Raw genomic sequence first — 15,350 nt, 5'->3', positions numbered from 1 at the left:
AGGGGAGACTTTTTAAATGACAAAGGAGTATCCCGGAGCCAGATAGCATTCGCTATAAATTATCGTTCAGTTTGGCCCTGAAGACGAGGTTCTAATCTCGTTCCTGGTATTTCATAGCACAAAAACGTCAACTCCAGACACTACCCCACACATCTAGTCTCATACCTTATCTCCCCTAAGGCCAAAGGAGGGAGTGACTGGCTCACAGACATTGTGGAATCCAGTAATTGGTTCCCCATGAATCACACCCTCCCTTCACGTGGTTTAAGAATGATATTCTGCAGAGCACCAGGAACATGTGAAAGACCAGCCTGACCTCTCCCCTCTCTGGGCCCCAGGTGACTGAGTCCCAGCTGAGGGAAGAAGTGCAACTGCCAACACCAGAGTCCAAAGGGATACATTCTAATAAGTATCTCACATCAGCATATTATGCAGATAGGAATTATCTATGTTACCCAACTAATTATGAATCTTCCACCTCACACCCCCCACCTCCTCTTCTACGCTGCTGCTACTCTGTTTTCTATGCAGTCACTTTAACTCTACCTACATGTACATATTACCTTGACTAACCGGTGCCCCCGAACGAACACTGACTCTGTACCAGTACCCCTGTATATAGCCTCCACATTGACTCTGTACCAGTACCCCTGTATATAGCCTCCACACTGACTCTGTACCGTAATACCCTGTATATAGCCTCCACATTGACTCTGTACCGTAACACCCTGTATATAGCCTCCACATTGACTCTGTACCGTAATACCCTGTATATAGTCTCCACATTGACTCTGTACCAGTACCCCTGTATATAGCCTCCACATTGACTCTGTACCGTAATACCCTGTATATAGTCTCCACATTGACCCTGTACCGTAATACCCTGTATATAGCCTCCACATTGACTCTGTACCAGTACCCCCTGTATATAGCCTCCACATTGACTCTGTACCAGTACCCCTGTATATAGCCTCCACATTGACTCTGTACCGTAATACCCTGTATATAGCCTCCACATTGACTCTGTACCAATACACCCTGTATATAGCCTCCACATTGACTCTGTACCGTAATACCCTGTATATAGTCTCCACATTGACCATGTACTGTAATACCCTGTATATAGCCTCCACATTGACTCTGTACCAGTACCCCTGTATATAGCCTCCACACTGACTCTGTACCGTAATACCCTGTATATAGCCTCCACATTGACTCTGTACCGTAATACCCTGTATATAGCCTCCACATTGACTCTGTACCAGTACCCCCTGTATATAGCCTCCACATTGACTCTGTACCGTAATACCCTGTATATAGCCTCCACATTGACTCTGTACCGTAATACCCTGTATATAGCCTCCACATTGACTCTGTACCGTAATACCCTGTATATAGCCTCCACATTGACTCTGTACCGTAATACCCTGTATATAGCCTCCACATTGACTCTGTACCAGTACCCCCTGTATATAGCCTCCACATTGACTCTGTACCATAATAGCCTGTATATAGCCTCCACATTGACACTGTACCGTAATACCCTGTATATAGTCTCCACATTGACTCTGTACCATAATACCCTGTATATAGTCTCCACATTGACTCTGTACCGTAATACCCTGTATATAGCCTCCACATTGACTATGTACTGTAATACCCTGTATATAGCCTCCACATTGACTCTGTACCGTAATACCCTGTATATAGTCTCCACATTGACTCTGTACCAGTACCCCTGTATATAGCCTCCACATTGACTCTGTACCGTAATACCCTGTATATAGTCTCCACATTGACCATGTACTGTAATACCCTGTATATAGCCTCCACATTGACTCTGTACCAGTACCCCTGTATATAGCCTCCACACTGACTCTGTACCGTAATACCCTGTATATAGCCTCCACATTGACTCTGTACCGTAACACCCTGTATATAGCCTCCACATTGACTCTGTACCAGTACCCCCTGTATATAGCCTCCACATTGACTCTGTACCGTAATACCCTGTATATAGCCTCCACATTGACTCTGTACCGTAATACCCTGTATATAGCCTCCACATTGACTCTGTACCGTAATACCCTGTATATAGCCTCCACATTGACACTGTACCGTAATACCCTGTATATAGCCTCCACATTGACACTGTACCGTAATACCCTGTATATAGCCTCCACATTGACACTGTACCGTAATACCCTGTATATAGCCTCCACATTGACTCTGTACCATAATACCCTGTATATAGCCTCCACATTGACACTGTACCGTAATACCCTGTATATAGCCTCCACATTGACTCTGTACCGTAATACCCTGTATATAGTCTCCACATTGACTCTGTACCGTAATACCCTGTATATAGTCTCCACATTGACTCTGTACCGTAATACCCTGTATATAGCCTCCACATTGACTCTGTACCGTAATACCCTGTATATAGTCTCCACATTGACACTGTACCGTAATACCCTGTATATAGCCTCCACATTGACTCTGTACCGTAATACCCTGTATATAGTCTCCACACTGACTCTGTACCGTAATACCCTGTATATAGTCTCCACATTGACTCTGTACCGTAAAACCCTGTATATAGCCTCCACATTGACTCTGTACCGTAATACCCTGTATATAGTCTCCACATTGACTCTGTACCGTAAAACCCTGTATATAGCCTCCACATTGACTCTGTACCGTAATACCCTGTATATAGTCTCCACATTGACTCTGTACCGTAATACCCTGTATATAGTCTCCACATTGACTCTGTACCGTAATACCCTGTATATAGCCTCCACATTGACACTGTACCGTAATACCCTGTATATAGCCTCCACATTGACTCTGTACCGTAATACCCTGTATATAGTCTCCACACTGACTCTGTACCGTAATACCCTGTATATAGTCTCCACATTGACTCTGTACCGTAAAACCCTGTATATAGCCTCCACATTGACTCTGTACCGTAATACCCTGTATATAGTCTCCACATTGACTCTGTACCGTAATACCCTGTATATAGTCTCCACATTGACTCTGTACCGTAATACCCTGTATATAGTCTCCACATTGACTCTGTACCGTAATACCCTGTATATAGTCTCCACATTGACTCTGTACCGTAATACCCTGTATATAGCCTCCACATTGACTCTGTACCGTAATACCCTGTATATAGTCTCCACATTGACTCTGTACCGTAATACCCTGTATATAGTCTCCACATTGACTCTGTACCGTACAACCCTGTATATAGCCTCCACATTGACTCTGTACCGTAATACCCTGTATATAGTCTCCACATTGACTCTGTACCGTAATACCCTGTATATAGTCTCCACATTGACTCTGTACCGTAATACCCTGTATATAGTCTCCACATTGACTCTGTACCGTAATATCCTGTATATAGCCTCGCTACTGTTATTTTACTGCTGCCCTTTATTTGTTACCTTCATTTCTTCTTCTTTTTTATTTTTTTATTTTTTTAAAACTGCATTGTTGGTTAAGTGCATGTAAGTAAGCATTTCACTGTAAAGTGCCGTATTTGGCGAATGTGACACACAAAAAAACATTTGATTTTATTGTAAGCCTGGGGGGATGGTTCTACCAACCTAACATAGGGAATTGTTTTAAGGTGGTCACACCAAGGATCCTTTAGCTAATTCATTTAGAATTTTAGGTCACCTTATATAAAATAAAAACACAGTACCAGTCAACAGTTTGGACACACCTACTCGTTCAAGGATTTTTCTTTATTTTTACTATTTTCTAAATTGTAGAACAATAGTGAAGACATCATAACTATGAAATAACACATATTGAATCATGTAGTAACCAAAAAGTGTTTTAAAAGATGAAAGTATATTTAAGATTCTTCAAAGTAGCCACCCTTTGCCTTGATGACAGCTTTGCACACTCTTGGAATTCTCTCAACCAGCGTCATGAGGTAATCACCTGGAATGCATTTTTATTAACAGGTGTGCCTTCTTAAAAGTCCATTTGTGGAATTTATTTCCTTCTTAATGCGTTTGAGCCAATCAGTTGTTGTGACAAGGTAGGGGTGGTATACAGAAGATAGCGCTCTTTGGCAAAAGACCAAGTCCATATTATGGCAAGAGCAGCTCAAATAAGCAAAGAGAAACAACAGTCCATCATTACTATAAGACATGAAAGCCAATCAATGCAGAACATTAAGAACTTTGAAAGTTTCTTCAAGTGCAGTCGCAAAAACATCAAGCGCTATGATGAAACTGGCTCTCATGAGGACCGCCACAGGGAAGGAAGACCCAGAGTTACCTCAACTGTAGAGGATAAGTTCATAAGAGTTACCAGACTCAGAAATTGCAGCACAAATAAATGCTTCACAGAGTTCAAGTAATGGACACATCTTAACATCAACTGTTCAGAAGAGACTGTGTGAATCAGGCCTTCAGGCCTAGTTACAAAAAAAAAAAACACTACTAAAGGACACCAATTATAAGCAATGGACATTAGACAAGTGGGAATCTGTCCTTTGGCCTGGAGTCCAAATTTGAGATTTTTGGTTCCAACCGCCGTGTCTTTGTGAGACGCAGAGTAGGTGAACGGATGATCTCTGCATGTGTGGTTTCCACCATGAAGCATGGAGGAGGAGGTGTGATGGTGCTTTTCTGGTGACACTGTCTGATTTATTTAGAATTCAAAGCACACTTAACCAACAAGGCTACAACCGCATTCTGCAGCGATATGCCATCCCATCTGGTTTGCGCTTAGTGGGACTATCATTTGTTTTTCAACAGGACAATGACCCAAAATACAACTCCAGGCTGTGTAAGGGCTATTTGACCAAGGAGAGTGATGGAGTGCTCCATCAGATGACCGGACTCTACAATCAACCAACCTCAACCCAATTGAGATGGTTTGGGATGAGTTGGACCGCAGAGTGAAGGAAAAGCAGCCAGGAAGTGGTCAGCATGTGTGGGAACTCTTTCAAGACTGTTGGTAAAGCATTCCTCATGAAGCTGGTTGAGAGAATGCCAAGAGTGTGCAAAGCTGTCATTAATGCAAAGGGTGGCTACTTTGAAGAATCTCAAATGTGGAATTTGCTAAAAGGCACCTAAAGGACTCTCAGACCATGAGAAACAAGATTCTCTGGTATGATGAAACCAAAATTGAACTCTTTGGCCTGAAAGCCAAGCGTCATGTCGGGAGGAAACCTGGCACCATCCCTACTGGGGAAGCATGGTGGTGGCAGCATTATGCTGTGGGGATGTTTTTAAGTGGCACGAACTGGGAGACTAGTCAGGATTGAGGAAAGATGAAAGGCGCAAAGTACAGAGAGATCCTTGATGAAAACCTGGTACAGAACTCAGGACATCAGACTGGGACTAAGGTTCCCCTTCCAACAGGACAATGAACCTAAAAACACAGCCAGGACAACGCAGGAGTGGCTTCGGGACAAGTCTCTGAATGTCCTTGAGGGACCCAGCAAGAGCCGGGACTTGAATCCGATCAAACGTCGCTGGAGAGACCTGAAAATAGCTGTACAGTGATGCTCCCCATCCAACCTGACAGAGCTTGAGAGGATATGTAGAGAAGAATGGGAGAAACTCCCCAAATACAGTTGTGCCAAGCTTGTAGCGTCATACCGGAGAAGACTCAAGGCTGTAATCGCTGCCAAAGGTGCATCAACAAAGTACTGAGTAAAGGGTCTGAATACTAAATGAAATATTTCAGTTCTTTATTTTTTTATACAAAAAAAAAAAAACGATTTAATCCATTTTAGAATATGTCTGTAATGTAACAAAATGTGGAAAAAGTCCAGGGGTCTGAATGCTTTCCGAATGCAGTGTACTTCCATACATATTTTAAACTGGTAACCGGTTACCTTCAGACTAGTGTCGTGAGGGTCGTCCATAGACCAAACCGTTCCGACACTACAGATGTTTTCCTGAGAAGACTGATTTTCGGGATGTCTCATAGTCTGACAAACGTTGCTGTAACTCGGTCACTTTCCACCTCACATGCGGAAGGCTGACATAAGCAGCTGCTGTGGATTGAGACACAGCCCATTAAAAAAAACATCTCTCTAGCTTAAACTGATGGATTTTGATAATAATAATATATTTTTATGCTATTTAGATTCAAGCGGAGTCGCAGACATCAACTCTAGGGGGGTTTTAATATGGAAATTCCCACATATGATGTTTGAGTTGGTTGAACTGATAGGATAGTGCTGTTGCTGTTCTGACCGCCCCCCCCCCCCTTTACCATCTGTTGTCCAGACAAAGAACCAGCTGTCCCTGCACCCTCAGCCGCCCCAGTTCCAGCCCCGGCCAAGGAGGAGGAGACGAAGAAGGAACAGCCAGAGGGTCAGATGGTACAAGACAATGACAATACACTTCCTATCAATACATACAGTACATCACTAGGGGGACTCAAGGTAACATCTCCCTCTCTCTCCTTCTCTCTCTCCCTCCACCTCTTTTCTCCTCTCTCTCGTTCTTCATCTCCTTCCCTCTCTCCATCAATCTCTCCCCCCCTGACCACTCCCTCCAACCCCCTCTCTCTCTCCCTCCCTCTCCTTCCTTCCCCCTTCCCCTTCCTTCCTTCCTTATAGGAGGACAAATCAGCAGCAATTGGTTCGTCTTGTAGTGAGGATGATGATGATGATGATGATGATGACGACAGTGATGAAGATAGTTCTGATGAGGAAAGTTCTGATGAGGAAAGTTCTGATGAGGAAAGTTCTGATGAAGATGAGGAAGATGATGACCTTGATGACAAGCCTCTGTCTTTGGTGTGGCCGGACACCAGATGTAAACAGGCCACCTATCTGTTCCTCCTGCCGATAGTCTTCCCTCTGTGGCTCACCGTGCCCGACGTCCGTAACCCGGTAAGGCCCACACGCACCCACCAACACACCAACACACACATACCCACAAATACACACATACCCAGCAAAAAGAAAATACCACTGTAAGACAGCACCTTATGTAGTTTGGAAAAACATGAGAGTCGACCATGGACAGCAAAGTTCAAGTCAACTCAAGTACTATTGGAACCAGTGGAACTGAAGAAACTGGTGGAACTGATAGTTCTATAGAACTGATAAAACTAGTGGAAATTACACAACTGATGGAACTGATAACTGATAGAACTAGTGGAACTGATAGGACTGATGGAACCAGTGGAACTGAGAACTGATAGGACAGATAGGACTGATGGAACTGAGAACTGATAGGACAGATAGGACTGATGGAACCAGTGGAACTGAGAACTGATAGGACAGATAGGACTGATGGAACCAGTGGAACTGAGAACTGATAGGACTGATGGAACCAGTGGAACTGAGAACTGATAGGACTGATGGAACCAGTGGGAACTGATAGGACAGATAGGACTGATGGAACCAGTGGAACTGAGAACTGATAGGACAGATAGGACTGATGGAACCAGTGGAACTGAGAACTGATAGGACAGATAGGACTGATGGAACCAGTGGAACTGAGAACTGATAGGACAGATAGGACTGATGGAACCAGTGGAACTGAAGAAACTGGTGGAACTGATAGGACAGATAGGACTGATGGAACCAGTGGAACTGAGAACTGATAGAACTATTGGAACTGATAGGACAGATAGGACTGATGGAACCAGTGGAACTGAGAACTGATAGGACAGATAGGACTGATGGAACCAGTGGAACTGAGAACTGATAGGACTGATGGAACCAGTGGAACTGAGAACTGATAGGACTGATGGAACCAGTGGAACTGAGAACTGATAGGACAGATAGAACCAGTGGAACTGAGAACTGATAGGACAGATAGGACTGATGGAACTGATAGGACAGATAGGACTGATGGAACCAGTGGAACTGAGAACTGATAGGACAGATAGGACTGATGGAACCAGTGGAACTGAGAACTGATAGGACAGATAGGACTGATGGAACCAGTGGAACTGAGAACTGATAGGACTGATGGAACCAGTGGGAACTGATAGGACAGATAGGACTGATGGAACCAGTGGAACTGAGAACTGATAGGACAGATAGGACTGAGGGAACCAGTGGAACTGAGAACTGATAGGACAGATAGGACTGATGGAACCAGTGGAACTGAGAACTGATAGGACAGATAGGACTGATGGAACCAGTGGAACTGAAGAAACTGGTGGAACTGATAGGACAGATAGGACTGATGGAACCAGTGGAACTGAGAACTGATAGAACTATTGGAACTGATAGGACAGATAGGACTGATGGAACCAGTGGAACTGAGAACTGATAGGACAGATAGGACTGATGGAACCAGTGGAACTGAGAACTGATAGGACAGATAGGACTGATGGAACTGAGAACTGATAGGACAGATAGGACTGATGGAACCAGTGGAACTGAGAACTGATAGGACAGATGGAACCAGTGGAACTGAGAACTGATAGGACAGATAGGACTGATGGAACCAGTGGAACTGAGAACTGATAGAACTGAGAACTGATAGGACAGATAGGACTGATGGAACCAGTGGAACTGAGAACTGATAGGACAGATAGAACCAGTGGAACTGAGAACTGATAGGACTGATGGAACCAGTGGAACTGAGAACTGATAGGACAGATAGAACCAGTGGAACTGAGAACTGATAGGACAGATAGGACTGATGGAACCAGTGGAACTGAAGAAACTGGTGGAACTGATAGGACAGATAGGACTGATGGAACCAGTGGAACTGAGAACTGATAGAACTAGTGGAAATTACACAACTGATGGAACTGATGGAACTGACGGAACTGGTGGAACTGACGGAACCAGTGGAACCGATGGAACTGAGAACTGGTGGAACTAATAGAACTGATGGAACTGGTGGACCTGATAGAACTGAAAGAACGAGTGGAACTGAAAGAACTAGTGGAACTGAAGGAACTGAAGGAACTAGTGGAACTGATAGAACTAGTGGAACTGATAGAGCTAGGGAATTGATATAACTAGTGGAACTGATATTTAATTTTAATTTTTAATTTTACCTTTATTTAACCAGGCAAGTCAGTTAAGAACATATTCTTATTTTCAATGACGGCCTGGGAACAGTGGGTTAACTGCCTGTTCAGGGGCAGAACGACAGATTTGTACCTTGTCAGCTCGGGGTTTGAACTCGCAACCTTCCGGTTACTAGTCCAACGCTCTAACCACTAGGCTGCTGATATAACTAGTGGACCTGATAGAACTAGTGGAACTGATGGAACTAGTGGAACTGATGGAACTAGTGGAATTGATAGAACTGGTGGAACTGATAGAACTGATAGAACTGATGGAACTAGTGGAATTGATATAACTAGTGGAATTGATATAACTAGTGGAACTGAAATAACTAGTGGAACTGATAGAACTAGTGGAACTGAAGGAACTGAAGGAACTAGTAGAACTGAAAGAACTAGTGGAACTGAAAGAACTAGTGGAACTGATGGAACTAGTGGAACTGATAGAGCTAGTGGAATTGATATAACTAGTGGAACTGATATAACTAGTGGAACTGATAGAACTAGTGGAATTGATATAACTAGTGGAATTGATATAACTAGTGGAACTGATATAACTAGTGGAACTGATATAACTAGTGGAACTGAAGGAACTGAAGGAACTAGTGGAACTGAAGGAACTAGTGGAACTGAAGGAACTGAAGGAACTGATAGAACTGAAAGAACTAGTGGAACTGATGGAACTAGTGGACCTGATGGAACTAGTGGAACTGATGGAACTGATGGAACTGAAAGAACTAGTGGAACTGAAAGAACTGAAGGAACTGATAGAACTGAAAGAACTAGTGGAACTGAAAGAACTGAAGGAACTGATAGAACTGAAAGAACTAGTGGAACTGAAAGAACTAGTGGAACTGAAAGAACTAGTGGAACTGAAAGAACTAGTGGAACTGATATAACTAGTGGACCTGATATAACTAGTGGTACTGATAGAGCTAGTGGTACTGATAGAGCTAGTGGTACTGATAGAGCTAGTGGAACTGATGGAACTGATAGAGCTATTGGACCTGATATAACTAGTGGAACTGATATAACTAGTGGACCTGATATAACTAGTGGAACTGATATAACTAGTGGACCTGATAGAACTAGTGGTACTGATATAACTAGTGGAACTGATATAACTAGTGGAACTGATATAACTAGTGGTACTGATATAACTAGTGGAACTGATATAACTAGTGGACCTGATAGAACTAGTGGTACTGATATAACTAGTGGAACTGATATAACTAGTGGAACTGATAGAACTAGTGGAACTGATATAACTAGTGGAACTGATGGAACTAGTGGAACTGATGGAACTAGTGGACCTGATGGAACTAGTGGAACTGATGGACCTGATATAACTAGTGGAACTGATATAACTAGTGGACCTGATATAACTAGTGGACCTGATATAACTAGTGGAACTGATATAACTAGTGGACCTGATAGAACTGGTAGAACTGATATAACTAGTGGACCTGATAGAACTAGTGGAACTAGTGGAACTGGTAGAACTGGTGGAACTGGTAGAACTAATGGACCTGATAGAACTAGTGGAACTGATAGAACTAGTGGAACTGATAGAACTAGTGGTACTGATGGAACTGATAGAGCTAGTGGAACTGATGGAACTGATAGAACTAGTGGAACTGATATAACTAGTGGACCTGATATAACTAGTGGACTTGATATAACTAGTGGACCTGATATAACTAGTGGAACTGATATAACTAGTGGACCTGATATAACTAGTGGACCTGATGGAACTGATAGAGCTAGTGGACCTGATAGAACTAGTGGAACTGATATAACTAGTGGACCTGATATAACTAGTGGACCTGATATAACTAGTGGACCTGATATAACTAGTGGAACTGATGGAACTAGTGGAACTGATATAACTAGTGGACCTGATGGAACTGATATAACTAGTGGAACTGATGGAACTAGTGGAACTGATGGACCTGATATAACTAGTGGAACTGATATAACTAGTGGACCTGATGGAACTGATAGAGCTATTGGACCTGATATAACTAGTGGAACTGATGGAACTAGTGGAACTGATGGACCTGATATAACTAGTGGAACTGATATAACTAGTGGACCTGATGGAACTGATATAACTAGTGGAACTGATGGAACTAGTGGAACTGATGGAACTAGTGGAACTGATGGAACTAGTGGAATTGATATAACTAGTGGAATTGATATAACTAGTGGAATTGATATAACTAGTGGACCTGATATAACTAGTGGACCTGATATAACTAGTGGACCTGATAGAACTGAACTAGTGGACCTGATAGAACTAGTGGACCTGATATAACTAGTGGACCTGATAGAACTAGTGGAACTGATGGAACTAGTGGACCTGATGGAACTGATAGAGCTAATGGACCTGATATAACTAGTGGAACTGATGGGACTAATGGAACTGATGGACCTGATATAACTAGTGGAACTGATATAACTAGTGGACCTGATAGAACTGATAGAGCTAGTGGAACTGATGGAACTAGTGGAACTGATGGACCTGATATAACTAGTGGAACTGATATAACTAGTGGACCTGATGGAACTGATATAACTAGTGGAACTGATGGAACTAGTGGAACTGATATAACTAGTGGAACTGATGGGACTAATGGAACTGATGGACCTGATATAACTAGTGGACCTGATATAACTAGTGGACCTGATATAACTAGTGGAACTGATAGAGCTAGTGGACCTGATATAACTAGTGGAACTGATATAACTAGTGGACCTGATATAACTAGTGGAACTGATGGAACTAGTGGACCTGATATAACTAGTGGAACTGATGGAACTAGTGGACCTGATATAACTAGTGGACCTGATATAACTAGTGGAACTGATGGAACTAGTGGAACTGATGGAACTAGTGGAACTGATGGAACTGATAGAACTGGTGGAACTGGTGGAACTAGTGGAACTAGTGGAACTAGTGGAACTGGTAGAACTGATGGAACTAGTGGAACTGATGGAACTAGTGGACCTGATATAACTAGTGGAACTGATAGAACTGATGGAACTAGTGGAACTGGTAGAACTGGTGGAACTAATGGACCTGATAGAACTGGTGGAACTAGTGGAACTAGTGGAACTGATAGAACTGATGGAACTGGTGGAACTAGTGGAACTGGTGGAACTGATAGAACTGATGGAACTGATAGAGCTAGTAGAATTGATGGAACTAATAGAACTAGTGGACCTGATATAACTGATAGAACCAGTGGAATTGATAACTAGTGGACCTGAGAACTGATAGAACTAGTGGAACTGATATAACTAGTGGAACTGATGGAACTAGTGGAACTGATATAACTAGTGGACCTGATATAACTAGTGGAACTGATGGAACTAGTGGAACTGGTAGAACTGGTGGAACTAGTGGAACTAGTGGAACTGATAGAGCTAGTAGAATTGATGGAACTAATAGAACTAGTGGACCTGATATAACTGATAGAACCAGTGGAATTGATAACTAGTGGACCTGAGAACTGATAGAACTAGTGGAACTGATGGAACTGATGGAACTAGTGGACCTGATGGACCTGATATAACTAGTGGACCTGATAGAACTGAACTAGTGGACCTGATAGAACTAGTGGACCTGATAGAACTAGTGGACCTGATAGAACTAGTGGACCTGATAGAACTAGTGGACCTGATGGAACTGATAGAGCTAGTGGACCTGATGGAACTAATGGAACTAATGGACCTGATATAACTAGTGGACCTGATAGAACTAGTGGACCTGATATAACTAGTGGACCTGATATAACTAGTGGAACTGATAGAACTAGTGGAACTGATGGAACTAGTGGACCTGATATAACTAGTGGAACTGATATAACTAGTGGAACTGATATAACTAGTGGAACTGATATAACTAGTGGAACTGATGGAACTAGTGGAACTGATGGAACTAGTGGAACTGATGGAACTAGTATGGTCCTTCTGTGGCTCAGTTGGTAGAGCATGGCGCTTGTAACGCCAGGATAGTGGGTTCGATTCCCGGGACCACCCATACGTAGAATGTATGCACACATGACTGTAAGTCGCTTTGGATAAAAGCGTCAGCTAAATGGCATATATTATTATTATTATATTGGTAGAACTGATATAACTAGTGGACCTGATAGAACTAGTGGAACTGGTAGAACTGGTGGAACTAGTGGAACTGGTAGAACTGGTGGAACTAGTGGAACTGGTAGAACTAATGGAACTGATATAACTAGTGGAACTGATATAACTAGTGGAACTGATATAACTAGTGGAACTGATATAACTAGTGGAACTGATGGAACTAGTGGAACTAGTGGAACTGGTAGAACTGGTGGAACTAGTGGAACTGGTAGAACTGGTGGAACTAGTGGAACTGGTAGAACTAATGGACCTGATAGAACTGGTGGAACTAGTGGAACTGGTAGAACTCATAGAACTGATAGAACTAGTGGAACTGATAGAACTAGTGGACCTGATGGAACTAGTGGAACTGATAGAACTAGTGGAACTGATGGAACTAGTGGAACTGATAGAACTGATGGAAGTGACTTACTGAAATTCTTATAATCCTTGCCTGTATTTGATGTTGTCATTTACTGTCCCTGAGTCTATCAAACTGTATGGTGGAAGTATACCTCAGCTAGGCAGTGACAGAAGACATTGTTTTTCTCTATCTGTTCTGCAGATATATAAGAGGTTTTTTGTGATCACCTTCCTGGGATCTATCCTATGGATCGCCGTCTTCTCCTACCTCATGGTGTGGTGGGCACATCAGGTAAGTTATACTAACTGCATCCCCAGGCTTTTGTATGAGTCTAATGAACAATAATAGTAGAATAATTAAAGAAGGCTGGTAGAAGAGGTAGTCTTCCTTTTGGCACTACCGCTACTGAGTCAAATAGAACAAACTATTAGAACCAACACCCAGTGTTACTCTCACTACCGCTACTGAGTCAAATATAACACTATTAGAACCAACACCCAGTGTTACTCTCACTACCACTACTGAGTCAAATATAACACTATTAGAACCAACACCCAGTGTTACTCTCACTACCACTACTGAGTCAAATAGAACAAACTATTAGAACCAACACCCAGTGTTACTCTCACTACCACTACTGAGTCAAATAGAACAAACTATTAGAACCAACACCCAGTGTTCCTCTCACTACCACTACTGAGTCAAATAGAACAAACTATTAGAACCAACACCCAGTGTTACTCTCACTACCACTACTGAGTCAAACACTATTAGAACCAACACCCAGTGTTCCTCTCACTACCGCTACTGAGTCAAATATAACACTATTAGAACCAACACCCAGTGTTCCTCTCACTACCACTACTGAGTCAAATATAACACTATTAGAACCAACACCCAGTGTTACTCTCACTACCGCTACTGAGTCAAATATAACACTATTAGAACCAACACCCAGTGTTCCTCTCACTACCACTACTGAGTCAAATATAACACTATTAGAACCAACACCCAGTGTTCCTCTCACTACCACTACTGAGTCAAATATAACACTATTAGAACCAACACCCAGTGTTACTCTCACTACCGCTACTGAGTCAAATATAACACTATTAGAACCAACACCCAGTGTTACTCTCACTACCACTACTGAGTCAAATATAACACTATTAGAACCAACACCCAGTGTTACTCTCACTACCGCTACTGAGTCAAATATAACACTATTAGAACCAACACCCAGTGTTACTCTCACTACCACTACTGAGTCAAATAGAACAAACTATTAGAACCAACACCCAGTGTTACTCTCACTACCACTACTGAGTCAAATATAACAAACTATTAGAACCAACACCCAGTGTTACTCTCACTACCACTACTGAGTCAAATATAACACTATTAGAACCAACACCCAGTGTTCCTCTCACTACCACTACTGAGTCAAATATAACACTATTAGAACCAACACCCAGTGTTCCTCTCACTACCACTACTGAGTCAAATATAACACTATTAGAACCAACACCCTGTGTTACTCTCACTACAACTACTGAGTCAAACACTATTAGAACCAACACCCAGTGTTACTCTCACTACCGCTACTGAGTCAAATATAACACTATTAGAACCAACACCCAGTGTTACTCTCACTACCACTACTGAGTCAAACACTATTAGAACCAACACCCAGTGTTACTCTCACTACCGCTACTGAGTCAAATATAACACTATTAGAACCAACTCCTTGTGTTACTCTCACTACAACTACTGAGTCAAACACTATTAGAACCAACACCCAGTGTTA

The 15,350-nt window shown here is 42.4% G+C and overlaps 2 protein-coding genes across 3 annotated transcripts in view; one reads left to right on the top strand and one right to left on the bottom strand.

Annotated features, from left to right (window-relative positions):
- Positions 1–15,350, bottom strand: part of c17h15orf39 (chromosome 17 C15orf39 homolog) — a 209,825-nt gene that overhangs the window by 181,362 nt on the left and 13,113 nt on the right. The gene's annotated exons all lie outside the window — the stretch shown is intronic.
- The window catches only part of slc24a1 (solute carrier family 24 member 1), a 63,793-nt gene that overhangs the window by 44,737 nt on the left and 3,706 nt on the right, over positions 1–15,350 (top strand). For both annotated transcript variants that reach the window (XM_052466100.1, XM_052466099.1), the window contains 3 exons: positions 6,279–6,373; positions 6,614–6,889; positions 13,745–13,834. In XM_052466100.1, coding sequence (XP_052322060.1) covers positions 6,279–6,373; positions 6,614–6,889; positions 13,745–13,834 — 461 coding nt within the window. The remainder of the gene's footprint in view (positions 1–6,278; positions 6,374–6,613; positions 6,890–13,744; positions 13,835–15,350) is intronic.

This window comes from Oncorhynchus keta, chromosome 17 (assembly GCF_023373465.1).
Source record: "Oncorhynchus keta strain PuntledgeMale-10-30-2019 chromosome 17, Oket_V2, whole genome shotgun sequence".
Classification (NCBI taxonomy): Eukaryota; Metazoa; Chordata; class Actinopteri; order Salmoniformes; family Salmonidae; genus Oncorhynchus; species Oncorhynchus keta.
The sequence above is the reverse complement of the archived record's forward strand: the minus strand, read 5'-3'. Positions and strand labels throughout refer to the sequence as shown.